Source organism: Myiozetetes cayanensis, unplaced genomic scaffold (genome assembly GCF_022539395.1).
Source record: "Myiozetetes cayanensis isolate MyiCay16 unplaced genomic scaffold, myiCay2020 scf9, whole genome shotgun sequence".
NCBI lineage: Eukaryota > Metazoa > Chordata > Aves > Passeriformes > Tyrannidae > Myiozetetes > Myiozetetes cayanensis.
This window is the reverse complement of record NW_026088185.1, coordinates 1,776,485-1,800,823: the sequence shown is the minus strand read 5'-3', so window position 1 is coordinate 1,800,823 and position 24,339 is coordinate 1,776,485. Positions and strand designations below refer to the sequence as shown.

At 61.0% G+C, this 24,339-nt stretch overlaps 2 protein-coding genes across 3 annotated transcripts; one reads left to right on the top strand and one right to left on the bottom strand.

Annotated features, from left to right (window-relative positions):
• The first annotated feature begins 25 nt into the window (after window positions 1-25).
• On the top strand, window positions 26-5,307 carry SLC19A1 (solute carrier family 19 member 1). Of its 2 annotated transcripts, none has more exons than XM_050339371.1 (6): window positions 26-132; window positions 2,103-2,404; window positions 3,089-3,836; window positions 4,131-4,323; window positions 4,407-4,548; window positions 4,654-5,307. In XM_050339371.1, exons 2-6 carry the CDS (start codon window positions 2,189-2,191, stop codon window positions 4,840-4,842), a joined length of 1,488 nt encoding a protein of 495 aa, XP_050195328.1. In that variant the 5' UTR covers window positions 26-132; window positions 2,103-2,188; the 3' UTR covers window positions 4,843-5,307. The 2 variants fall into 2 exon arrangements, with proteins under 2 accessions (XP_050195328.1, XP_050195326.1); XM_050339369.1 differs by lacking the exon at window positions 26-132 and adding an exon at window positions 1,869-2,030.
• COL18A1 (collagen type XVIII alpha 1 chain) lies at window positions 5,096-24,339 on the bottom strand. The gene is given in 43 exon segments (XM_050339352.1): window positions 5,096-6,478; window positions 6,563-6,678; window positions 6,843-7,040; window positions 7,126-7,386; window positions 7,741-7,776; window positions 7,959-8,087; window positions 8,171-8,244; window positions 8,466-8,610; window positions 8,704-8,826; window positions 8,922-8,965; window positions 9,052-9,114; window positions 9,248-9,290; window positions 9,484-9,555; window positions 9,776-9,841; window positions 10,065-10,118; window positions 10,242-10,277; window positions 10,375-10,449; window positions 10,602-10,664; window positions 10,826-10,852; window positions 10,963-10,992; window positions 11,178-11,267; window positions 11,339-11,374; window positions 11,738-11,800; window positions 11,914-11,958; window positions 12,059-12,085; window positions 12,174-12,236; window positions 12,311-12,451; window positions 13,359-13,403; window positions 13,584-13,646; window positions 13,778-13,927; window positions 14,010-14,063; window positions 14,188-14,274; window positions 14,381-14,443; window positions 14,534-14,560; window positions 14,650-14,820; window positions 14,917-14,943; window positions 15,032-15,135; window positions 15,228-15,366; window positions 15,548-15,607; window positions 15,686-15,766; window positions 18,340-18,884; window positions 23,093-23,531; window positions 23,533-24,339. Coding segments are annotated over 43 exon segments (5,157 nt in total). The 5' UTR covers window positions 24,301-24,339; the 3' UTR covers window positions 5,096-6,264.

Sequence of the window (24,339 nt, the reverse complement as noted above, 5' to 3'; positions counted from 1 at the left end):
CCCTCCCCACGCTCCTCCTCCTCCTCCTCCCCCTTGTCCTCGTTGTCTGCGGGCTCGCCGTGAGCGCGGCGAGGGCAGCGCGGGGGAGCCCCGGCAGCCCGGCCCGCAGCCCCCATGCCCGCCGCCCACCAGGTACGGGGGGCGCAGGGGGGCCGGGGGTGGGCCGTGCCCCCGGGGTGCCCGCGGATTCGGCGGTGTGAGCGCCGCCGGACTGCTGGGGGTGTGGGGTTGCCCCCAGGGTAGTGCCCCGTTTCAGGGGGAGCCGGTGCCGCGCACCCCCCTTCCCCAAAAACAAACCCTCCTCTACCACGTGCACCCCAAACCACCCCGCAGCACCCATCCCTCGGCTGCTGGGGATGGAGGGGGGCAGAAAGGCAAATAGGTGCCCGCACAGTGGGCGAGGGTGTGTTTTTTTTGGGGGAGCTTCCCACGCCTCGTTTTAGGGAAGGTGCTTCAGGGCTCGCGCACCCCAATTCTGCTTGGCAGCTCCCCACGAAACACGATCGTGCTTTGGCAGCTTCGCTTCTGTGTCACCGACGCGCGGCTGGGGGGAGAGCATCCCTCGGCTTCCCCCCCCTCCACCTCCCCAGAGCTGTCCCCTCGGGACTGTGGTGGCCGTGGCTCCGCGGAGAGCTGAGCCTGAGCTCGGCGACCCACGCCGCCCGTGGGCCAGGTTGACAACGGCACAGCGTGACAGTGATCCGTGTCAAGGTCACACCAGGATAACCCGGCGATAAGCAGGTTCACAGAGTGATAGCGGCCCGTGCTCTGCTCGTCTCCCTCCCCCTTCCTTCCCCCTCTCCCCCCCTGCTCCCTCTCCCTCTTCCACTCCCTCTTCTCTGCTCTTCCTGGCTTGCACCAGGGATGAAGGATGGAGCGTTCCCTGGGACTCAAGCCCGCTCACCTTGAGTAGGCAGCTCCACGGATGTTCCAGAGAGGGTGGAATTAAGACCAGCCAGGCGGATTCTGGACTGGACTCCCTCCATGTGTGGGGACACACCTGCTGGGAGTTAAGAGCTGGTGGTCCTGGCACTGGAGCAGCTTCACGGAGCTGCATCCTGGGTTTAGTGCAGCTGGTTTTCCTCACTGGGGCAAATGGGCACTTTGCTTCCCACTGCTGCTTTTTTTTTTTGTTTCACTCACGACCAGCTTTCCCTGGCCTGTGTTCCCATTAGCCATGTGTGTTATGTGGCAGCATGGGGAGGCTCCAGAGGTGAGCCTCCCAGTCTCACCTCAAGGGGAACACTTGGGACTGGGACCATGGACTTGTTTTCTAGTGACCATGATTAGTTGTTCTGCAATTAGCAGGGTCATCAGGTTTCTAGACCTTGGATTGGCACACGTGGAATTTTATGGCGTGAAAAGTACCGTCAGTGACCTGTTGTCAGAGTGGGGAACACCCAGTCCAGGCCTTCTCCTCATCGCTTCCCTCATCCCGTGACTGCTAATCAGGTCTCCTGGCACTGCCAGATTTCCTGCAGCCAAACCTCAGGATCTGAGCTTTTAATCCTTCTCTGGGCCATGAATCTCGTGGCATTTTGCATTCTCCCCAGGCTGGGCATCGTGTCCTGCCGGGAAGAGCCAAGGGGCAGCCGCTTGCCTGTGCCTCAGCCAAAGTCCTGCCAAGTGCCCAGCTACTGTATAACGTGGCGGCCCCGTGCCCAGTGTGCACATTAACTCGCTTCCACAACCGGCACAGTCCCAGTGGCTCCTGCCGTTCCCCTCCGGAGCATCCCCGCCACGGAGCATCTGCATCCCCCTGGGTCAGAGCTCAGAGGGAAGCACTGCTTAAGGAAGCGCTAAAACCAACACCACCCCCCCCCTTCCCCTCCGACTCTTAAAAGGGAGGAAGAGGAGGTGCTGGGATCTGAGGACGCCCCACTGTGGATCCAGGTGCTCCGTGCATCCCAGGCTCCGGATGCACGTGATTTACAAATGCTCCTGAAATGACACACCCTCCCCCCGGCTTTTGCACAGCGAGACGTGCGGCTGCTTTTCTTCTTCTTCCCAGAACACCTCCTGCTGAGAAGGTAGGGGTATTTATTTGCCTTTGAGATTCTGGAGGAATTTTGATCCCTTGCCAAACGCTGCTTTTTCTCCAGAAACTGCAGTGCCGTGGTTTTCCATGCATTCGAGAGAGCCTGCGGACAGAGAGAGGCCGCCTGGTCCGGCAAAGCCCGCGTAGCTGATGGCTCCCAGGATAACGCTGCCGTCCTGCTGCAGGGCCATGCCCAAGAAGGATGATGGTGCCAAAAAGCCGGCGTCAGAGACGGTGCCGGACCAGCGCTGGAAGCTACAAGTCTTCTACCTCTGCTTCTACGGCTTCATGACACAGATCCGGCCCGGGGAGAGCTTCATCACCCCCTATCTCCTGGGTCCCGACCAGAACTTCACCAAGGCAGAGGTGAGCCATGGGCACCCTTGTCTCCCACCCTGGTGTCCCCCTTTCCAGCCACGGTCACCACCCTGGGGCTGCCCGGAGCATCCCTCTGTGGTTCTGGGGTGCACCGGGGTGTCACGTGCTGGGCACGATGGTGGTGTGTGGTGACTCGTGGTGGTGCTTTCTAGGGGGAGAAGGTGGTGAGGGGTGGGTCCCTGTCTCCCTGGGCTTTGAGTCACCCTGTCTCCTACGTCCCAGGCTCAGCTTGCCGTGGCATAAGACCTCATGCCCAGGCTAGTAACTGATTTTGGGGGGTGAAGCTTGATCCCTGCCCACCTGGGCAGCCTGTTAGATGGCAGGGGGTTGCCTGCTGGGGAGACTTTCCATGCTGACACTGTGCACCGCTGGGCTGCTGGCAATGATGGGGTTAGACAAGGAGGGGCCACATGTCATCGTCCCTCAACCAAGGGATGCTGGCCCCGGTCCCAGCCGGCTGCTGTGTCTGTGGGAACGCTGTGTCCTGGCACAGGAGGGGGCTGAGGCTCAGCCAGACCCCCAGCCTGGAGCATGCTGCTGGTCACATTCCTCCCCGGGGAGGTGCTGCGATGGAGGTCAGCAGCTGGTGCCCACACAGACCACATTCCTCCAGGCTGGGGGGCAACCCCAGGGATGTAACTGGTGCTGAGCCCCTCCTTGCCTGCATGGCAGGTGACCAACGTGATCACGCCGGTGCTGTCCTACTCGTACTTGGCCGTGCTGGTGCCCATCTTCCTGCTGACGGACTACCTGCGCTACAAGCCCGTGCTGGTGCTGCAGAGCCTGAGCCACATCTCCATCTGGCTGCTGCTGGTGTTGGGCACCTCCGTCCTGGCCATGCAGCTGATGGAGTTCTTCTACGGCATCACCATGGCCGCCCGCATCGCTTACTCCTCCTACATCTTCTCCCTCGTTGCCCCGTCCCGCTACCAGCGGATGGCCAGTTATTCCCGCTCCGCCGTCCTCATGGGTGTCTTCACCAGCTCGGTGCTGGGCCAGCTCTGTGTCACCTTGGGCGGCGTCTCCTTCCTCACGCTCAACTACGTCTCCTTGGGCTTTGTCAGCTTCGGCCTCGTCCTCACCCTCTTCCTTGAGCGGCCCCGGCGCAGCCTCTTCTTCAACCGGCCGGGGGCAGCCGGTGACGAGGCTGCATCCACGGAGCTGGTCAGGATGGCCGAGGGGGACGGCGGCGGGAGGGCGCGGGGCTGGCGGGACGCGGTGCTGTGCCGGATGCTGCGGGAGGTGGGGGCGCTGGCCAGGCAGCCCCAGCTCCGCCTCTGGTCCCTGTGGTGGATCTTCAACTCAGCTGGGTACTACCTGATGCTGTACTACGCGCACATCCTCTGGAACGAGATCTTCCCCACCACGGACAACCGCCGGGTGTACAACGGAGGGGTGGATGCGGCCTCCACGCTGCTGGGTGAGCTCGTGTGGGATGGGGACACTGGGGATGGAGGGGGGGGGCCTCCTCATCCTGCTGCACCCTCTGGGAATAGCTGGAGAAACATGGAATGTGGGGGGACACCCTTTATCCCTCTACATCCCCTGGGAACGACTGGGGACAGTGTCCCTTAGGAATGGTGGTCCTTACGGACTGTTTGGGAATGGTAGAGGGTGGTCTGGCTTCGGGGATGACCTGATCATCACTGGGCTGGGTCCCAGCCTAGGCCAGGTGGCCCCTGAGGTGCTCACAGCATCCCTCATCCCTCCCCAGGAGCCATCGCCTCCTTCGCTGCTGGCTACGTGAAGATCCGCTGGACGCTGTGGTCGGAGCTGGTGATCGGAGTGGTGACGGCATTCCAGGCAGGGCTGCTCCTGCTCATGAACTCCACCACCAACATTTGGTTGTGCTATGTTGCCTACGTCCTCTTCCGTGGCTCCTACCAGTTCCTGGTGCCAATTGCCATGTGCGTGGAGCCCCTGGGGATCTGCTCCCACCCCGGCAGCCGGGTTGACACCAGGGGTTCACCAGTGCTCCCGTTTTTCCCAGTTTCCAGATCGCTACCTCCCTTTCCAAAGAGCTCTGTGCTCTGGTCTTTGGGGTCAACACCTTCTTCGGCACCGTTCTGAAGACCATTATCACCGTCATCGTGGCCGACAAGAGGGGCTTGGGCTTATCCGTGCATCCCCAGGTAGGGATTGGGGGATGCCATCTAGGATGGAGGTGCTCCCTGAGTGGTGTGGGATGAAGGCAAGGCTTCAATTGTTGTTCTTTTCCCCCACCTCCTCTCTTCCAGTTCTACGTGTACTTTGGTTACTTCGCGCTGCTGGCCGTGGTCTACCTGCTGGCGGCTGTCGGTGTGGGCATCCGGCACAGCCGCCGCAGGCAGCCAGAAGAGCCAGCCTTGGCCAAGGAGCCGTGCCAGCTCCCCGTGGAGATTCCAGCACAGGAGAAAAGCCCCGAGGCAGGCACCGTGCGAGCCTGAGCGCTGGCTCCCTAAGTGAGCATCATCATCATCATCATCATCATCACCACCGTGTGCTTGTTCTCCTCTCCCACTGCTGGTGCTCTGTGCTGCTCCGTTGAGGATGTAACTCTGGGGACATGTTTTCTGCTCTGTGGAGACAGGGCTGTGCCCCCTTCCCCATCCCCAAACACAGAGCACCGTGGGATACCACACAGGGATATGGATGGGGACCCCCTGCTGCTGCGTCCCCCATCATGGTACAGAGCCAGGCTACAAGAGGATGTTTCTTTATTCAGTGCCTTTAGAAAATGGTTTATAGGACACAACCGACAACAAAAAAAAATAATATAAAGATCCACAGGCTTTAAATTGCATTAATTACACAAAATACAGTAGACTGTAAGAAATAGAGACCGTGTGACTCGCACAGCTTTTATGGTAATAATTTCCATACAATAACAAAAAAAAAAAGCTAGTAACAGATTTCTCTTTTTTTCTCTCTCTCTCTTTTTTTTTTTTTTTGGCTTTTTTTTTTTTTAGCACCTTGGATTTGCCCACACCAATTCCAACCAGTTTTTTGCTGCGCCTTCACCGCAGAAGCCCAGCAAAGGTGGCATGGGGAGGGGGGTTGGCAGTGCCTGCCCTCAGTATCACACGTGCTCAACACGCACACGCACGTAAACACACGCCAAGGGCCACACGTCGGGGCCACCCCTTCAGCCCAATGCCTTGTGCTGGGCTGACTGTGGCTGTTCCTGGGCTGCAGGGGCATGGCCAGAGGTCCCAAGGGTGTGTGGAGGGGATGGGGGAGACCAGACCCCCACCAGAGCCCTGCTGGCTGGGAGGTGGAGGTGAGGATGATAACACGATGGTCCTTACCTGGGGAGGACGGAGACCATCTGGGGGAGTCCCAGCACTGCCATGGGACAGTCCCTTGGGTGGGATACTGGGGTTTTGGCTAGAGAAGACCCCATGGCCCCAGCAGCAGAGATTTGGGTCCGATCCCAAGCTCCTGGTGAGGACAGTATGGAGCTGGGGTGCTGGTCAGGGAGCCCCCCACAGGGAGAGCACCTGACATGGCAGCGCTGAAATCTCCCTGCCAAGCATCCTCGAGCCAGCCACCCCGAAAAGAGGATCTGAGCAGGTGGGGGAACAAGCTGAAGTGGTTAAATATTAGGAGTTAGAAGAGGAGTGAGGGGAGGAGGAGGAGGAAGAAGGCAGCCAGCCCATGGCTGCCCTGCCCCGGGTGGGACCCAAGCCCCTGCCGATCCAGGGCAGGGGCCACGGCAATACTCTTTGGCTTAAGGTCTGCGGGAGAAGAAAACCCTGCGGGGTGAGAGCAGGCACGTGGAGGGAGCTGAGGACCCCAGGGGTGCCAGGGTGCAGGGTCCCCACCCCTCCTGGGGAGATGGGGGTACCCAAGGGATGGGAGGGCGGGTGTCACTTTTTGGCGGCGGTCATGAAGCTGTTCTCGATGCAGAGGACGATGAAGGCCTGCTGGCAGCTGCTGGCCACCTGCTCCAGCAGTTTTCCGGAGGCCAGCGAGGAAGCCTGGCCGGTGACGGCACGCTCCTCCGTCCGCCACGTCTCGCAGTAGCTCTCGGGCAAGCGCCGGCCCTTGGCATCCGAGCCGTGCCACACGCTCTTCTGCGGCCTGGAGGGGTGACAGGTGGGGGGGCTGCTGCTGCGTCCCCCACGCTCCAAACCCTGTTTCCCCGTTGCTCAACCCTGAACTCACCATCCCACATCCCGCAGGACGTCCCGGCCGTCGAAGGAGAGGATGCGGGCGCCGGCTCGCAGCGGAGCCCCGCTGCCCGTGAAGAGGGCTTCCCAGTTGTTGAAGAGCACTTCGTCCTGGTGGGAAGAGTCAGAAAATGGGGGAGGGTTAGCCCTGCCTTCACCCCAAGAGCATCTCATGATGCCAAGAGCATCTCACTACGTCCCAGCAGCCTCAGGGAAGGGGATGCCTCATGGATGAAGGAATGAAGGGCCTTTGGGATGCTCTGCATCCAACCTACCCGGAGGTTGACGATGGGGACGGCGGCGCGGTCAGCCCTGCGCACGATGCTGTAGAGGTCCTGCAAGCGCGAGGAGAGGAAGGCGCGGAAGGTGCCGGCCAGCCCGACCTGCCGGGCTTGCTGGAAGCACTGGAAGTCGGCGCCCCGGATGCCGCGCATGCCTCCGCTGAGCGGGGTGTTCAGGGCCACCAGGTGAAGCTGCCAAGAGGGGACAGGCGGGGCTTGAGGGACTGTGGCTTTGACCACCGTCATCACCCGCCCTCGGCTGGCACGTGGCACTCACAGCGGGCTGGAAGTCCTGGTGCACGTGGGCAGCCACGGGAGCCGGATCTGGCCGGCGGTGGATGTAGTAGCTGTTGAGAAGCTCGTGCTGGTGGTGGAGCAGGGGTTGCTCGGGCAGGCGGTGCTGGTTGGCCACCACCTCGTCCCCGCGCCAGGGCCGGGCGGTGGGCGGGGGGACGTGGTTGCGGAGGGGGTGCAGGGGCCCGCGGGGCTGGGTGCCGGCGTAGTGGAGGGTGGGTGGCTTGTCGTACACCTCGTTGTCCTGAGGAGGGGGAGACAGGCTGAGCGGGGGTTGGTGGTGGTGGTGCCCCAGGTGGGGATGGGGATGGAGGTGGTCAGGGATAGAGATGGAGGTGGCTGGGGATGAATGGTGATAGGGATGGAGGTGGTTGGGGTGGATGGAGATTATTGGGGATATGCTGGGGATGGATGGGGATGAAAGTGGAGATGGTAGGGGATGGGGATTGAGGCAGCTGGGGACAGATGGAGAAGAGGATAAAGATGATTTCAGATGGAGATGGTTGAGGATGGGATGAGGATGTATGAGGATGTATGAGGATGAAGGATAGGGATGGAAATGGGGGGTAAGGGTGGGCATGGAGAACACAGGGCTCACCAGAGCTGAACTGGGGATCAGGTTGTGCTCCTCCAACTGCAAGGGCACGGCACATCAGATCCCAGGTGTCCCCCTCTTCTCTTCCTCGTGCACAGGTGGGGGGACCCCCGGGCATCACCAAGAGTCACCACCAAACCCTCAGGGCAGTGCTGTCTGCACTCCCCGAGAGCTGGGTGCTGCAACCCGGGACAGGGCTCCCCTCTGGCCCCCCTACTCACCAGCACCCGTCGGAAGCCCCTGTGCAGGCGGACGTAGAGCTCCTGCCGGTCGGTCAGGAAGATGAGGCTGCCCTCGGGCAGCTCGTGGGCAGTGCTCAGCATCACCTGGTATGTCGGCACGGCGCGGAGCTGCGGGCACAGCACGGCGGGGGGGGGCTCAGGGACCAGCCAGCCAGCCCGCAGGCAACACCCTGCCCAGAGCCCTAACTCACCCCCAGGGATATCCCGCTAGTGCCTGGAGGTCCGGGCGGTCCTGGTGGTCCTGGGGGTCCAGGGATGCTGATGGCTGTGGGGGGAGAGAAGGGTGAGATGTGGAGGGACGCAGAGGTGCAGGAAAGGGCACATGAGATGCAAGGAAGGATGTGGCAGGGTGCAGAGAGGGGTGCTGGGATACAGGGAGGGATGTGGGGATGCAGAGACAGATGCCAGGGTGCAGGAGGGATGTGGGGGGTGAATGGAGAGATGTGGGGGTGGCAGGTGGAGGGATGCAACAGGGCAGGTACTCACCTTGCCTGTGGGGACCTGGGAAGGAGGGTGGACCAGGGGGGCCGGGAGGGCCAGGGGGACCCTGCCGCCCCTCGTATCCGATGCCAGGGGGACCCTGAGGTCCAGGAGGGCCCGGTGGCCCAACGATACTGTCCCCCTTGGGACCCTAGGCAGAGTGAGAGAACATCTCTTGGAGCAAAGCCCCCAGGAGTGCTGACCCCGCCATGCCCCTTTGCTCCCTGCCCCATGAGGTACTCACTGGCAGCCCGGGGTATCCCTGGGGCCCTGGGGGCCCTGGCAGCCCAGAGACGCTGGGACTGTAGAGTGGGGTGCTGCCCGGCTCACCCTTCTCACCCTTGGGACCTGCATCTCCCTTGTCGCCCTGTGGGTTGGCAAAACCTTAGGGTGAGTGGCCAGGGCGCACCCCGGTACCCCAAATCGTGCCGGGTTCCAGCCACCAGCACGCAAAGGCCTTACCCGCAGGTTGGTGCCAAAGTGAGCTGGGTCATAGGGGAAGTGCCCTGTGGAAAGAGGGGAAGGAGAGGAGAGTAGGGATGTGCATGAGGCACCCCTTGCCCGCCTCTGCATGGGGGGACTGATCACCTACCTGGGGGTCCTGGGGGTCCGGCATCACCTTTCTCTCCCTTTTGTCCTGGGAACTGGGGGAAACCTGTGGGCAGCAGCAGAGATGCCGTCTCAGAGCTGCAGCATCCCAGCTCGAAAGGACCGGGTTTCCCCCCAGCCCTGCCTTGCCAAGGTTCCCCAAACTGCCCAGAGGGGGCTCGGAGAAGACACCCCCTTACCGGGAAACGCTGGCAGTGCGGGATGGCTGGAGTCGCTGAAGGTCTGTGGAGATGCAAAGGAAGTGGCTGCAGAGACAGCAGCATCCTTGGGGACCCCCCTCAATGCTGGTGACAGTCCAGTGTGCTAGCCCCAGCCAGGATGTCACCAGAGTATCCTTGTGCCCTCCAGCCATGCAGGGGGCACTGGGGGACCCAGTCACCAGCACCTCCATCCCGGTGACCGTGTTGTTACTCACGTTGCCACTGTTGTAGGCTATGCTGCCAGGTGGCCCAGGGGGCCCAGGAGGTCCTGGGGGTCCTGGGGGACCCTGTGGAGGGCGAGAAGATGCGTCAGGGTCCCGCAAAGTGGGCAGTCCCCACCATGGCGGGGGGACACCAGGGCCATGCCCTGCTCCAGAGGGCCAACCAGCCCCTCAGAGAGGGAGACATGTGCCCTTTGCCCGAGAGATTGGGGTCTGCAGGGAGACCCTTGCTGTGCTTCCCCCGCTCTGCAGGGCCAGCAGCAGGGGGGCTGCAGCAAGTGCTCACCCGCAAGCCCAGCACGTCTGCGGGGTCACCCTTCTCACCCTTCAGCCCGTTCATGCCAGGACGCCCCTGCGGATGAGCAGCACAGATGAGCCTCGTCCCCGCCCCCCTGCCAACCCCTGGTGTCACCTCTGGTGCTCCAGAGTCACCTCTGACACCCTGGCATCGCCTCCCCATCCCTCAGGGACACAGCAGGGTTTGGGGCTCAGCAGGTGAAGGACATGCAAACAGGGAGGGGAGATGGGGTGGAGGCGACGGCCGAGGAGACAAACAAACCGGGAGCAGGTCTTACGGGTCTGCCCGGAAAGCCGATCTCTCCCTTCATCCCTGCTCGCCCCTGGGGACCCTGGAAGGGAGAGAAGATGAGGATGAGGATGCTCAATGTGGGAGCACCCACTTGTCCCCCTTTGCCCAGGATCATCCTTGTCCCTGCCCGTGGGACACAAGGGGGATGGTGACGGTGACTTACTGCTGGTCCCATTGGTCCCCGCAGCCCCGGCTCGCCCTGCAGACAATGGAGAGGGAAAGGGCATCACCACCAGGACTGCCTGGAAGCTGTCACATGGGGATGTGCCCCCTCCCCGTTCCCGCCGTGCCCCCACCTTTTCTCCTTTCATCTTTGCGGTGACCACGGTCCCGTCAGGGCTGATGATGACACCGGGCTCGCCCTTCTCCCCCTGCAAGAGAGGAGGAGGTGCGAGGGGACATGGAGGGGCCAGGCTCCCACTTGTGCCAGGGCTGGTGTCACCAGCAGGACCCAGTGGCCAGGTAGGATGGGGGGCCAGAAGTGAGATCACCCCATGGGGCAGAGGTGTCCTGGAGCAGTTACCTTCAACCCTGGGGGGCCCTGGGGACCAGTCGACCCCGGGTCTCCTTTCGGTCCCACTGGACCCTGCAGGGAGAACACAGAGCCCACGTCATTTCCACTCCACCCAAGGCAGACCCCAAACCCCTCCTCCATCACCATCACCCCGCAGCAAAGTGTGGCAGGACCAGCACCCGGAGCTGGCACCGAGGCCACCCCTGTGGTCCCCAGACAGGTCGCTGACTCACCGGGAAGCCGGCGTGGCCTGGCCTGCCCTGCAGAGAGAAGCAGAGATGCTTCTAAGAGCAAACCCCCTCTTTCCAAAAAACAGGGTGCCCTCCTGGTGCTGCTGAGGGCTGGGCATGGGTGGCAGGAGGGCACCTACCTCTGGACCAGGAAAAGCCACCAAAGACCTCTGCAAAAAGAAACAAAATAAGACAAAATGAGGTTTTTTACCCCGATCTTTGCTCTGCAAGTCAGAGCTCCTGGAGAGGCCTCCCTCGGTCCCCCCCCCAACCATGATGGCTGCTGGGAACACCCCTTCCTCCCCCTGAGTTTTCCCCTCCCCTAGCTGTGCTGAAGCCAGGTGTCACCACTTACATCTTCACCCGACACAGTGATGACTTGTCCAGGGGGACCGGGTGGCCCTGGGGGGCCGGGCAGCCCCACACCATCCTGACCTCGCTCTCCCTGGAAGACACAAGCCATCAGCCCTAGGGCCACCACCAGCTGATCCCTGTCCCCAGCGTGGTGGCACCTACCTTCTCACCGGGGCTGCCCTGGTCACCTTTGGGTCCCTGGAAGGAGAAGCAGGCAGGGGTGAGCTTCCTGCTTGGCACCACATGGAACCGGACTCTGGCTCACAAGAGGAGATCCCCTCCCACCCCCAGCTCAGCACCACCACTCTGGCCACCCCACTCTGCCTCCAGGGTCCAGGCAGCAAGCCAGGCCGAGACAGTTTTGGGTGGGGGTGGTGGCGAGTGGGGTGGCCAGGTGATGAGGACAGGTCCTAAGGTGCGTGGGCACCCCTGGCACGCAGTGAGCCAGGTCCCAAAGCAGGGAGGGGGAATTTTGGCTGCTGGGGATGGAGCTGCTGCAATCGAGGGTGTCCTGCCAGCAGTGAGGGGGCTTTTGGAACTGGGGGAGGCTGATGCTCCTACCTGCGGTCCAGGGAAGCCCTCCAGGCCAGGACGGCCATCCACGCCAGGCATGCCAGCATCTCCCTGCAATGAGGAGTGGGGAAGAGCAGGATGCAGTAGGGAGCATCCAGCCCCAGGCTGGGGAGCAAACCCAGGTGCTGGCACACAGCCCATCCCAATCTTCCCCTGCTCCTTACCTTCGGGCCTGGCAAGCCGGGCTGTCCAGGGCTGCCAACCTCTCCCTGCAAGGAAAGAGGTGTCAGAGCACCATTCCTACAGGCTGCCTGTAGGTATCCTGCAAGGATGGAGCCAGGGTGAGAAAATGCTGCAAGGCTTCCTCACCTTCAACCCTGGCAGTCCTGGCACCCCCTGGAAGCAACAAGGAGACCATGAGCGTCGTGTGATGGCAGGGAATACCCCAGGGAGCACAGGACAGAGAGGGCAAGAACAAAGCTACCTGTGGCCCTTCAGGTCCGGGTGGTCCAGGGGTGAATGACAGCCCCGAGCCCTCCATGTCACCCTAAATGAAGGGAGAAGGGGCTGAGCTGCATCTGTCCCCAGCTCCAGCTCATCCCACCTGCAGTGACCACTTACAAATCCAGCCTCGTAGCCTGGCCCTGGTGGTCCTGGGGGCCCGGGGGGCCCTGGCTGCCCTCGGGGTCCCATGGGCCCAGGAAGGCCAGCTAAACCCGTTTCTCCTGGGGGTCCTGCTGGTCCTGGTTCTCCTTTGTTGCCCTGCAAGAGGGGACAAGAAGGGGACAGATGCTGGGTGACAACGGTCCCTGCCTGGAGCCTGTGAGCAGGAGGCAATACATCTCCTCCCAAATCCCCCTTGGGACAGGACACAGATGCTCTCCCTGATGCTCCCTGTCTTGGGGCTTTGTGGGAAGGGACATTGCCCAGCTCAGGTATCTTTCATCCCACCAGCTCCCCATGTAATGTCCACAGTGGCCACCAGAGGCTTGTCTAAAGCCATAAATGGGAATAATTTTGCACGTGTGGCTGGCGCCAATGCTGCAGCAGAGCTCAGTGCTTGTAGGCATCCCTGGGCTTTGTGATGGTTCTCGGGGCACCAGGATCGGTCCTTATACCCACTGCCACCCCCTCTGCCCCCTGGGCGCTGGCAGAAGGTTAGAATTAAGGTTAAGAAACCTTATTTTTTGAGATTCTTGCCCCCAGCTCGGGCTGCAGTGGGTGGGCCATCCCAAGGGGCAGCCTGGCTCCCAGCAAGCCTTTACTTCCACCTTTGGGGATGCATGGTGGAGAAAGGCTGGAGCAGGCAGGCAGGAGTGAGTGATACACGGATGGGGTGTTTCCCAGTGGGGTGTGGGCACCCAAAACCCCCCTGGCAAACTCTCTTCTGTGCCTTGAAACACCCTGCTTGGCTTCCCTGCCTGCCTCTTGCTGCAGCAGCGTCTGGAGCAAAGCCAAGACAGGGTGGCAGGAGCCTGGAAAGCATCCTTTGTGGGATGCAGCTCCCTGCACCCTTGAGCTATGAGAGCTCCCTGACCTGGGAGAAAGCCAAACACCAGCACCCCCCTCTCCATTCCTGTGCAAGATGCACCCCCCCCAAGCAGCATCCCTGCCTCCAGTATGCAATGGATGGGGGATTCCCCCAAAAAGCCCAGCCCAGGCACAGTACCTTGGGTCCTGGTACACCGGGGAGGCCGAGGTCACCCACGTCACCCTGGGGAGGAGGAGAAGGAGGGAGAAGAGGCTGTGAAGAAGCTGTCCAGCTCCAGGCAGGACCACAGTGGTGCTCCCCAGCCGGGGAGCTGGGACCTGCCAGGGGTGTGCCAGGAGCGTCGGCTGCCCCGTGGGAAAGCCATGACGTGCTCCCAGGGCACGTGGGACGGGGGACACTCACCCGCTCTCCTTTGGGCCCTGGCTGCCCAGCCTCCCCATCTCTTCCTGGAGGACCCTGAGGACCCTGAAAGACCCCAGGAGTTTGTTCCAGCACCGGGAAACCCCACAGGGCTGGTGGGCACCGAGCCCCCCACCGCTCGGGGTGGCCACAGGGTGGCCCTGGGATGGGTCCCCTTGCCCACTCCATACACCTACCGCTGGCCCCGGAGGCCCAGGGATCCCGTCCCTGCCTGGCAGCCCCGGTGGCCCTGGTAGGTCCGTGTGGTTCATCCCAAACCGTCCTGGTTCCCCTGGCAAACCAGGCACGCCAGGCGGCCCTGGGGGACCGGGCGGCCCACGCGGACCCTGGAAGAGAAAGGGGGGGGCCATGGCTGAGGGTGTCCCCCCACCCTTGGCTGGCAGGACAGGCACTCACCCCCCAACTCACCCGCAGGCTCTCCAGGTCTCCACCAAAGCCAGAGCCCTCCATGTCAATGAAGGTCTGAAGGAGAAGCACGAGAGTGATGTCAGGCACAGGGGTGCTGCCCAGGGGCTGGCACTGGTACCCTGCACCTCTGGGCCTTGATGGATCCCCCTCAAACCCCTGCGTCCCAAGGGGCACTCACCAGCTTGTCATTCTTGGAGGAGGGTCCTGGTGGTCCCGGGGGGCCAGGTGGTCCAGGGGGCCCCCTTGGCCCCACGCCTGGGTCACCCTGGTACAGAGAAGAGAGCACGGTTTGTGGGTGCAGCCAAGCTGACAGTGAGATGAACAGGGGCCAGTGGAGTGTTCTGCCTCCCGACACCTGCAGCGGCACTCACCTTCTCCCCCTTCAGACCCGGCTCCCCCGGCATCCCAGGGAACCCCTGGGGCCCCATATCGCCCTGTGAAGGGGAGCAGAGTGGGGTCAGCAGGTGGGCAAGGCAAAGGGGTGGCTGTCCCTCATCACCCTACCACCTCCCCCTGCCACTTACAGGTTTGCCGTCCTCGCCAGGATCTCCCTAGGAATGGCAGAGAGGAGACAGGTCAGCGTGCAGGTGGGTGGGGTGGGGGGACAGGGGACACCCCAGGGATGGGGGACTCAACTCACGGGCTCGCCATCCCTGCCGGGGGCTCCATCTTTCCCTGGTGGCCCTGGGGGACCAGTGACCTGCTCCACCACCGAACCATCGGCGTGCCGAGAGAGGGTGCCGGGTGGGCCGGGGTCACCTGGTTCCCCTTTTTGGCCCTTGGAGCCAGGGTAGCCAAATCCAGCACTGCCCTGGGGAGGGGAGGAAGATGGGGATGGGTGGCACATCCCCGAGACGGCAGCCCAGTGAAGGCGTGGCTTTGTCCCAGCTCACCCAGCAATGCTCACCTTGATGCCCAGGTCTCCCTTCTCCCCCTGAGGATCAGAAACAGAGTGGAGCAGGGTGTCAAACACAGAATGCCACTGACACCCTCGAGCCCCTGGAGACCCAGCTCTCACCCACCTTTTGGCCCTTGACACTGTTTGTCCCCATGACACCACTAGTCCCCGCGTCCCCTTTCAAGCCACGTTCGCCCTTCTCCCCCTTTTCACCTTTGGGGCCGCTGCCTGTGGGAAAGGAAGAGGTTGTGTTTGGGGGTGGCCACGCCACCACCTCCCCAGTTGCGTGCCCCTGGGAAGGGGAAAGCTGCTGGAATTACCTCCCGTGGAGACCTGCAGGGTCTCCTCTGCTCTGGTCCTCTCAGCTTGCTGCGGGGACACCCCACTGCTCCTTGGCCCGCTGCCCCCCGCCACGGGGGGAGAGGTGACAGGGACAGCATCCAGCAGCCCTGGGACACCCTGTGCCAACAATGAGGGGACACCGTAGTGCCACTCACCTCCCAGTGTCCTCCCATAAGGAACAGGCGCTGGGACACTGTCAAGCATCCCGTGACCTTGACCGTGGAGGGCACTCACCCCTCCTCACCACCGAAATTTTGAGGTGCCGCCCTGAGCGCAACCCCCGTGGGCAACAACTCACCCCGACCTTCCCCAGGGGTTGGTGTCCACCTTCTGCCCCGCTGCCGAAATCACCGGAGACCTGCGCGGAGCGGGGATGAGAGGTGAGCCGGGGGCAGGGTGGGGGGCACTCCCCGAGCCTGCCCCACCCGGCGCTCACCTCCGCGTCGTCCTCCTCCTCCTCGCACTGGCGCTCGGCCGCCCGCGGGTCCCCTCGCAGCTTCAGGTCGGCAATGACCCCCTGGAAGGGAACCACGGACAGATGGGTGGCACAGAGAGACACGCCACGATGCGACCTGTCGTGCCACCCGGCCACCACGTCCTCGAGTGGGAGGAGAGGGATGGGATCCGCTGCCAACACTGTGAGCAGCTGGAGGGGGCTCACCACCCAACCAGGGTGGGGCATTTGCTTGCAAGAGGAATTGGTACAATTTTTAATGTGTATAAAAACATATTTGCAACGCATTATATTTATTATATATCTTTAACTTAACCTACTTGTAATGTATTCACGTTATAATGTCACAGTCAGCCTGGCTGAACTGCAACTGCCCCTGATCCTTGTTTCCTTAAGCCCATTATGTTTCCTTGTCCGGACACGGCACTCTGTGCTTTCAAGCCAGCCTAAATATTATTTTAGGTGAATTGCCCAGAGAAGAGACACCAAGGAGGAATTATCTCCCCTTCCCAGCAGAGTCCCTAGCTCCTCCCCACCAGGATCAGAGGGATGGGTAGCATCCCGTCCTGATAACATCCCTGGCAGCATCCCTGTGTCCCTCCTCAGCAGCAAGGACCTAAGCTAGGTTCTGGGATGTGCTGGCTGACCCCACTTGCACTGGGAGCTGTGGGGTTCAGGCTGGTACACACACACCCTCCCCAGCTGAGACCAGGATGCTATGGGGGTTTGTATCCTTAGGAAGGGATTTGTGGTGGTTTCTTGTGTAAACAAGCGGCCTGGATGCACGCAGTGCTTGCAAAACCCAAACAAACAGTAAGGAAGTGCAGATTATCCTAGGAAATACAAAAATGTGGGCTGCAGGGACCTGCCAGCGGTGCTTGCATGGGGCAGGGAGCCCTTGGGAAAAGAGAAACAAGGAGCACAGCCAAAAAGGTCCCTGTAAAAGCACTGCTGGCTGGCTGGCCAGGTCCTGGCCCCCTCTCTCTTCTCAGCCCACCTGGTGCCAGCTCTGGCTGGCATGTCAAGCCATGCTGCTGGTGCTGGGCAGGGGCTACGAGGTTGAAACCTGGGGCTTGCCAGAGGCATCAGAAGTAATCCAGTTCCAAGCTCTGAGGCATTCATTCCCCTGAGGGATGGTTATAGGGGCCCTTTTTTTGGATGGTTTGGTCCCATAAAGGGGACAGCAGCACTGTAGCTCTTACAGTGAATCCATAAAATCATGGAATTACTGAGGTTGGAAAAGCCCTCTAAGATCAAGCCCAACCATTCCCCCAGCACTGCCAGGTCCCCCACTAAACCGTGTCCCCAAGTGCCACATCCAGGGGCTTCTGCATCACCCACAGGCTTTGCCCCCCAGGTTCCATGCCACTGACACAGGGGTGACTCTGGAAGGAGCAGAGATGCCAGCAGAGACCCCTCCAGCTGCCTTGCCCAGCAGCTCATCCTGCAGCTTGACCCAGGGCCAGCTTTTAATCCGCTCGATGCCCTATTAGTTCCAGATAACACAAGTCAGGGCTGGACAGTGGTGGAAACACCACGAGGCAGTCAGATGCTGCTCCCCTCTTCTCCAGCCAGTGCGGTCAGCTCCATGGCCAGCTATTCCCCATGGGAAAACTGGGGGTGGGAGGTGGGATAGGGGGTTTGGCAAGCTTGGGAGCATCACCTGCTAAAAAGGGTCTGCTCTGCTCCAAGCTGTTGCTTCGCCTTCCACATGGTGCCAAACCGCCTCCAGCTGGGGAGAGGAGCTTCTCCAGGGCTGTGACCCGGCCCTCCCAGCACGTTCAAGAGCAAAAAAAATTGCTCTTCAAGGGCAAAAAGTGGCTCTGCAAGGGACCTGCGTGAATCCCAGTGCAAACCACTCTGTAGCCCTTCAATGATTAACCCCTTCCTGGGGGAGCTTTCCCTGCCCAAAGCCATTCAGCTGGGAATGTGACAGCACAGTCAAGAAGATGTTTAAGCTCAGAAACGTGCTCTGCAAAACTTCAAGAGAATTGCTCTCCCTTCAGCAGAGCCTCTGTTGCTGGGCAAATCGTGCTCAATCCAGGAGAAACCTGAACATTCCTCTCTTCAAGCACTGCAGGGGATTTCCATGTCAGCTGGGTATTTTCCCTGCACTTTCCATAAACCTTATCTAGAACGTGAGTCCTGCTCAAAGCACGGGCTGAGCTATCACATCCCTCCTCACTCTCCAAAGCCTTCCTGGAGATACCGCTCAGCATCAGCCAACAAAGATATGCTCCAGCCCAAGCATTTTTTCCATCTAAGAGAGACATTTCCCCAGCCAAACCAGCTCCTCCACCAAAGGAGTGGGGTATTTTCAGCAACAGTGAGATCTGAGGAGGCTCTGTGTGTTTGCTGGGAAAAGGGAAGGGCAACAGTGGCTGCTGCAGGGCAACCCCACATCCTCCTGCCAGCCCACTTTGAGTGCTTTGCCTTGGTGAGCCCCAAGACAATAAAATCAGAGGCATTTCGAGACACCTTTTCCCCCATTTCAGGTGTGCCCTTCCCCAGGGACACACACGGAGAGTGGCCTCTGGTTGTCTTCCAGGAAACACAGGTCTGTTCAACAGGCACAGCCACTGTCACGCCTCCTGAGGCTTCTTGGAGACGCAATTTGGGGTGACCCAAGGCCTTACCTGGTATTTATCTGGGTCGGCCCCTCCAGCCTGAGCAACGAAGAGCCCAGAGCCGTCTTCCAGCTCCATCTCATCCGGGGAGCGCTCAAACCGGACCCGCTCGTGCTCCTCGCAGTCCAGGTAGAGGACGACCTCGTCCTCCTCCACGCTGATGGCGAAGCGCGTCCACTGGTTGAGCAAGGTGGGCACGGTGAAGGTGGCTGCCGGGTACGAGCCGGGCGAGCCCGGTTCCGTGTAGTAGAAGATGATCTGCTGCTTGCCCGCCCGCAGCTCCGAGAGCTTGACGCCCACGTAGATGACGCTCTGCGAGGAGTCCGTGACGGCAAAGAGCACGCCGGCCCGGGGGGTCGTGGGCTGGATGTGGAACAGCAGGGAGAAGTCCCTGTAGAAGGGGCTCGGCAGGTGGTACCGGGCCACCTGGCCCGTGTTGGCGTTGGGACCGAAGACGTAGCCGGGGTTGTTGTCGGGGCCATAAATTTTGAGGATCTCCTCCGGCGGCGGGTCTCCGATCAGCTCCAGCAGGCTGACCTCGGCACTCAGGTTCTCTGCAGGAAGAAAGGAAGGGGATGGTCACAACCAGCCGGGCAAGGATGGTCACTCGAGCAAGGTGCCTTGGGAGGCCCCCCCTGGCTGTGCCTCCCCCAAACGCAGTTCTGCAGTGACTCCTTCCACTCTCCCTCCCTGGGGACTGAGATTTTCCTTCAGGCTGTGGGTTGGCCGAGGCATCAACCTTGAGCTGCTCCCTCCAGACCATTCAGATGTGACTCCCAGAATGCCACCCAATCCCTGCAGCTGGCCCTCCAACCGCAGCTGGGACAACGTAGCATGGTTTGGGTTGGAAGGGACCTTAAAGACCGTCTAATTCCAATTCCCCTGCCATAGGCAGGGACACCTTCCATTAGAACCAGGTTGCTCAGAGCTCCCTGAGATGGGATAAAGCCAAAGGGATCTTGCCTGCAGCAGGGGGATGTTGCTGGAGCACCAGGATGCTGAAGAGCCATGGAGCCCTGAGGAAGTGTGCTGCACCCATACCCGCTCTGGGGTCACGGTGACCCCTCACGTCATCCCGGAACAGGATCCTACAGGGTCACTCCAGCTGGGAATAAATCAGCCATCCCCTTGCAACACCCTGGGAACGCGGCTCAAGCCAGCGTGCCCCGTCAGCCTCCCAGATGCTCTCAATTTGGCGGTGGCCTCCTTTCCCAACTCCTATTGAGAATTAGGGAATCAGGGGAAATTCTGCTGGAGACCTCCTCTCCTCCCCGACGCAGCTGAACATCTGGTGGGGGTGAGCTGGCCCTCTGTCCGCCAGCTCCCGTTGTTTTGGCAGCGAGCACATCCTCATCGCCCACACACCGGGCGCTGGATTCCTCCTCTCCTATGTCAACCACTCGGGGTCGGTGCCAGCTCCATGGGAGTGAACGTGCCGGGTGCTTTTTAACCTCTCATTTCCTGGGAGCGAGGGAACCCAACCACCCTGGCTCTGAAACAGCTGAGGGATCTGCACTGGGAATGAAGCGAATGCTCAGGGCTTATTTTGGAGCAATCCTGAGCCAGGAGCAGGAGCTGAGGCAAACCAATGTCCCCAGCTCCTTCCCTAATTTTCATGTGAGTAATGAGGGAATCAGGTGTGTATCCTGGGCTGAACCCAGGAGGATCAGCCAGGAACCTCCACCCAGCTCTAGAACCAGGCATTGTCTTCCAGAACTCTTAAAAAAAAAAAATTAAAAATAAGAAATCATTCCTGCCTTGCCCAGCCTGGAAGGAAAACACATGTCTTGGGTGCTCCTTCCAAAGCCTGAGGGACATGGAACATTCCCAGCCTCCCAGCTGCTGAGCTGCAGCACCAGCACCACCTCTGTGACAGGAACCCAGCAGTGGGGATGTTAGAAATGCCACCAGTTAAAGTTTTTACTCTGCCAGACCCCAGACCCACTGATTCTCTTCTGAGTTCTGAAACTGTTCAGTATCCACCCTGCTACCCCCAGACCCCAGTCCCTCCCAGGCCTGGCAGCCCCAACTGACCCGGCTGGGAGAAAACCTCGCTCCCTCCTTCCACCAGTTCTAGCCCCCTCATCTGCCCTGCCCTGGGAATCAGGCTTCCCCAGTCTCCTTGGAGGGGAGCCTCTGGATCCTGAAGCTCAGCATCCTTTCACTCCCAGATGTGCACAGCCCTACACCAAAAATTACTGGGTGAGTGTGAGTGGGGCTCCCCCACACTCAGACTGTCACCCACCCACGAGTCACCCCCTGCTCAGGCCCCCCACAAGCTCGCTCTGATTGCAAACGTCAGGATGCAGGGGATCAAGCTTATCTGGTGCTGGAGGAAGCCAAATTCTCAGCAGCTTTAGGGGAAGAGGAAACCAGAGCTTCCTCCCAGGGATCCACACTGGGTGTAAGAGCCAGTGCTGCAATTCCTGCTGCCAGACAAGTCATTGTGTGTGTGTGTGTGTCCCCCCACCAGGGCTCGGGATGAAGGGGACACGCTGAAAGAGGCTTTTGTTAGCAGTGCAATTTTCAACCACGCTCCCCTTGGAGCTCTGGGAGCCTCCCTCCTCTCCAACATGCCACTCGCTCCCGAGTCTGGAGTGGGAGCTGGGAGCCAGCACTTCCCAAAGCAAAAGCAGACACACCTATTCCCTGTGTGACAGCAGGCAGAGGCCAGATGGGGACTGGGGAGCAGAGGGGTAAGTGGAGAGCCCTTCAAAAGTCTGCTCCCTTCCAAAAGCCAAGTGTCCCTTCTCATCCACCAGGCCTTTCAGGCCATGCCTGCTTCTTCCAAAAGGCACCCAGAGCCCAAATATAGCAGCCCATGATCCCTGTGGCAAACTGGCAGATTCTGTGGTGGAGCATGGAGAGCTGGCAGAGGCTGCAGTGGGGGTTTGGCGCTGGCAAAGGGTGGCTGTGGGGATGTCTCTTGCTGCAGTGATTCTGCCACTGGAAAGGTCCCCAGGATGCTCCAAGCCACCGTCCCACTCCGCCATGACTTTCCTGGTTAGCTTGAGCCAAGGCTGCCAGCGTGGCCCTGCATGTCCCATCCCAGCTGGGATGCAGGGGACCCCCAGCACGCAGGAGCACCTCAAGTCACTCCATGGGGTGCACCACAGCCCCCTCTCATTGCTGACACTGCCCATCTGAGACACCAGGCGCAGTCTGAGTCTGAGCATCCCCACGGTCCCACCGCATCTCCCCAGTGAACAGAGACTCTTTGACACTGAGGGGACCATGTGTGGGACCCTTGTCTGCCACCACCCCCTTCTCTCTCCTCCCCCCCACCCCCATCACCCCCTCTGGCTCCTCGCTGGCATCTCCTTGCTATCACCCGAGGGCACGGGGCCAGCATGGGAACACAGCCTCATTCAGAGAATTTGCAGGGGGGAGCTCCTGCTTTCATCCCAAAGTGTGTTTCTCCAGACACCAGCACTCCCATCCCTTCACCCCCTTGCCCCAGAGGCATGTCTGGGTCACCCCCTTGTCTGACACACAGAAAGGTCACAACCACCAAATGACTAAGCCGGAGGTGAAGTAACCTCTCCCGCTTTTCCAAGCGGCGCGGGGATCAAACATTAGCCACCGGGTGAATCATTAACCCCAAAGTAAAGGGCTGCTCCAGGAGAGGGGAGTGTGCCCACAGTGGCCACGGGTCACCTTGAAACCTCCCCACCACCACAGTGCTGCGGTTGGGTGGTCAGAGGGGCCCAGGTCCTTCCCCTGTTCCCGTGGGGAGATGCCAGCTCTCCAAGTGCCCCAATCCTAGGATGGGCACCCCAAAAGCACTGTGGCTCTGGGAAACTGGCCCTGAATGCCTGCGTGATGCGCTTAGGGAGCATCTCCCGTCCTGACCACCAAGACACTCTGTTTCACCGGGGGCAGTGCTCAGCCTTGTGGAGGGAGTCAGAACCTGCTGGTTCCCTGGAAAAGCCAAGGCTGCATGGAAAGCGGTTTTGGACTCAGCAGCATCCCATGGGGACGAGGCAGAAGCATCCCTCAGCGCCTGTGGGGATGGAGGGGGGCTGGGAGGGGAGACAGACAACAACAGAGGGGTGTCACCCAGCCACGTTACCTGCGGAAGCATTAACAAAGACACAAGAATACCCTTCATCCTCCTCAGGGAGAGCATCGCAAGGCAGAGGCAGGCGCCCACCAGCCAAGTGAGTCCAGCACAGGTCTCTGACGGCCTCGCAGAAGCCGTGGCACGGCGGGGGGGTTACGGGCACCGAGGCGCTACACCCGGGGAGCAGCAGCAAGCAGAGGAACCACTCCAGGTAGCGATGGCACCGCGACTCAAGCAGCCCCTCCCACTCATGCAAAGCCGCCCGAATTTCCTCCTCGCTGCTGTGCCCGAGGTAATTTGGCAATCGGACATGGCTGGTGCCCAGCACGCTGCAGAAGGGCAGGTGGGCTGGGATGGGCAGGCAGTGGCCGGCTGATGGCATCAGTCCAGGAAAGAAGGGTGGGAGCACCGCGCCACTACTACCGTAGAGCCGCGCAGTGGCGGCGAGTAAATCGAACTCAGGAGGACTGGAGTTATCAGCAAGAGGAGGATTCACACCATTATCCACCCTCTGGTTAGGCAAGGGGGAGCTCTGGCTCCTGTTCGTGCTGGCCAGGGCCAGCCCCCAGTGGCCAGTGCCGTGCCGTAGGTTCTGTGATGCTTCGTGGTGGTGATGGGGAGGTTGCGCCACGGGGTCCTGGAATGGCACCGCCTGCTCGTGGGTACTGTCACCTGGTGAGAAAGGAAAAGGGGCACTACCTGGCTGGGGACCTCCTGGTCTCTGCAAGGACATCCATGTCTTCATTGTTGTGGGGGTCCCTGTCCCCAGGAGCTCTGAATTCTCAGTGGTCCCTGTCCTCAGGGGCTGTGGGTCCTCAGTGGTCACTCTCCTCAGGAGCTGTGGGTCCTCAGTGTTCCCCAGGAGCTGTGGGTCCTCAGTGGTCACTGTCCTCCGGAGCTGTGGGTCCTTGGTGTTCCTCATCCCCAGGAGCTGCAGGTCCACAGGGGTCCCTGCCTGCAGGAGCTGTAGGTCTTCAGTGGTTCTTGTCCCCAGGAGCTGCAGATTCTTGGTGGTCCCTGTTCCCAGGAGCTGTGGGTCCTTGGTGGTCCATGTCCCCAGGAGCTGTGGGTCCTTGGTATTCCTAATCCCCAGCTGCGGGTGCTCGGTGGTCCCTGCCCTCAAGAGCTGCAGATCCTCAGTTGCTCCCTGCTCCGAGGACCTGCAGGTCCTCAGCGGCTCCTGTTCCCAGGAGCTCTGGGTCCTTGGTATTCCCCATCCCCAGGAGCTGTGGGTCCTTGGTATTTCCCATCTCCAGGAGCTGTGGGGACTCAGTGGTACCTAACTCCAAAAGCTGCTGGTCCTTGGTGGTCCCCATCCTCAGGAGTTGCAGGTCCTCAGTGGTCCCTGACCCCAGGAGCTGTGGGGACTTGGTGGTACCCAACCCCAGGGGCTGTGGGTCCTCAGTAGCCCCTGACCCCAGGAGCTGTGGGTCCTCAGTAGCCCCTGACCCCAGGAGCTGCACGTCCTCTGTGGTCCCCACTCCAAGCAGCTGTGGGTCCTCAGTGGAGCTGCTGACCACACCCTGTGCGGGGGCAGGTGAGGCGCTGAGGGCAGGGGTGATGCTCGGCCGTGCCGTGCTCTCCACCAGCCCTGTGGCATTCCCGTCCCGCTGCTCTGTGGTTTTGGCTGAGGTCCCCTCGCCCACAGGCGCTGCCGTACCGGGATCTGGCTCCTGCCGCTGCGGCGTGGTGACATTCCTCACCATCTCATCACCCCACATCCCTGGGGGCAGGCTGGGAGCAGGAGCAGCCGCTGAGGGCAGCGGCTCCGAGGCCGGGATTGCCTCTCCCGGTGCTGCTGGGCTTCCCGTGGTCTTCATGCTGTCCCGAATCCAGTCCAGGAACTGTGCTTCGGAGGAGAAGCAGCTCGCCAGGAGGAGCAGAAACCCCAGCCGAGGTCGGGCCATTGGAAAGGGAAAACGAGCTCCGGCTGCCTCCAAGAGCAG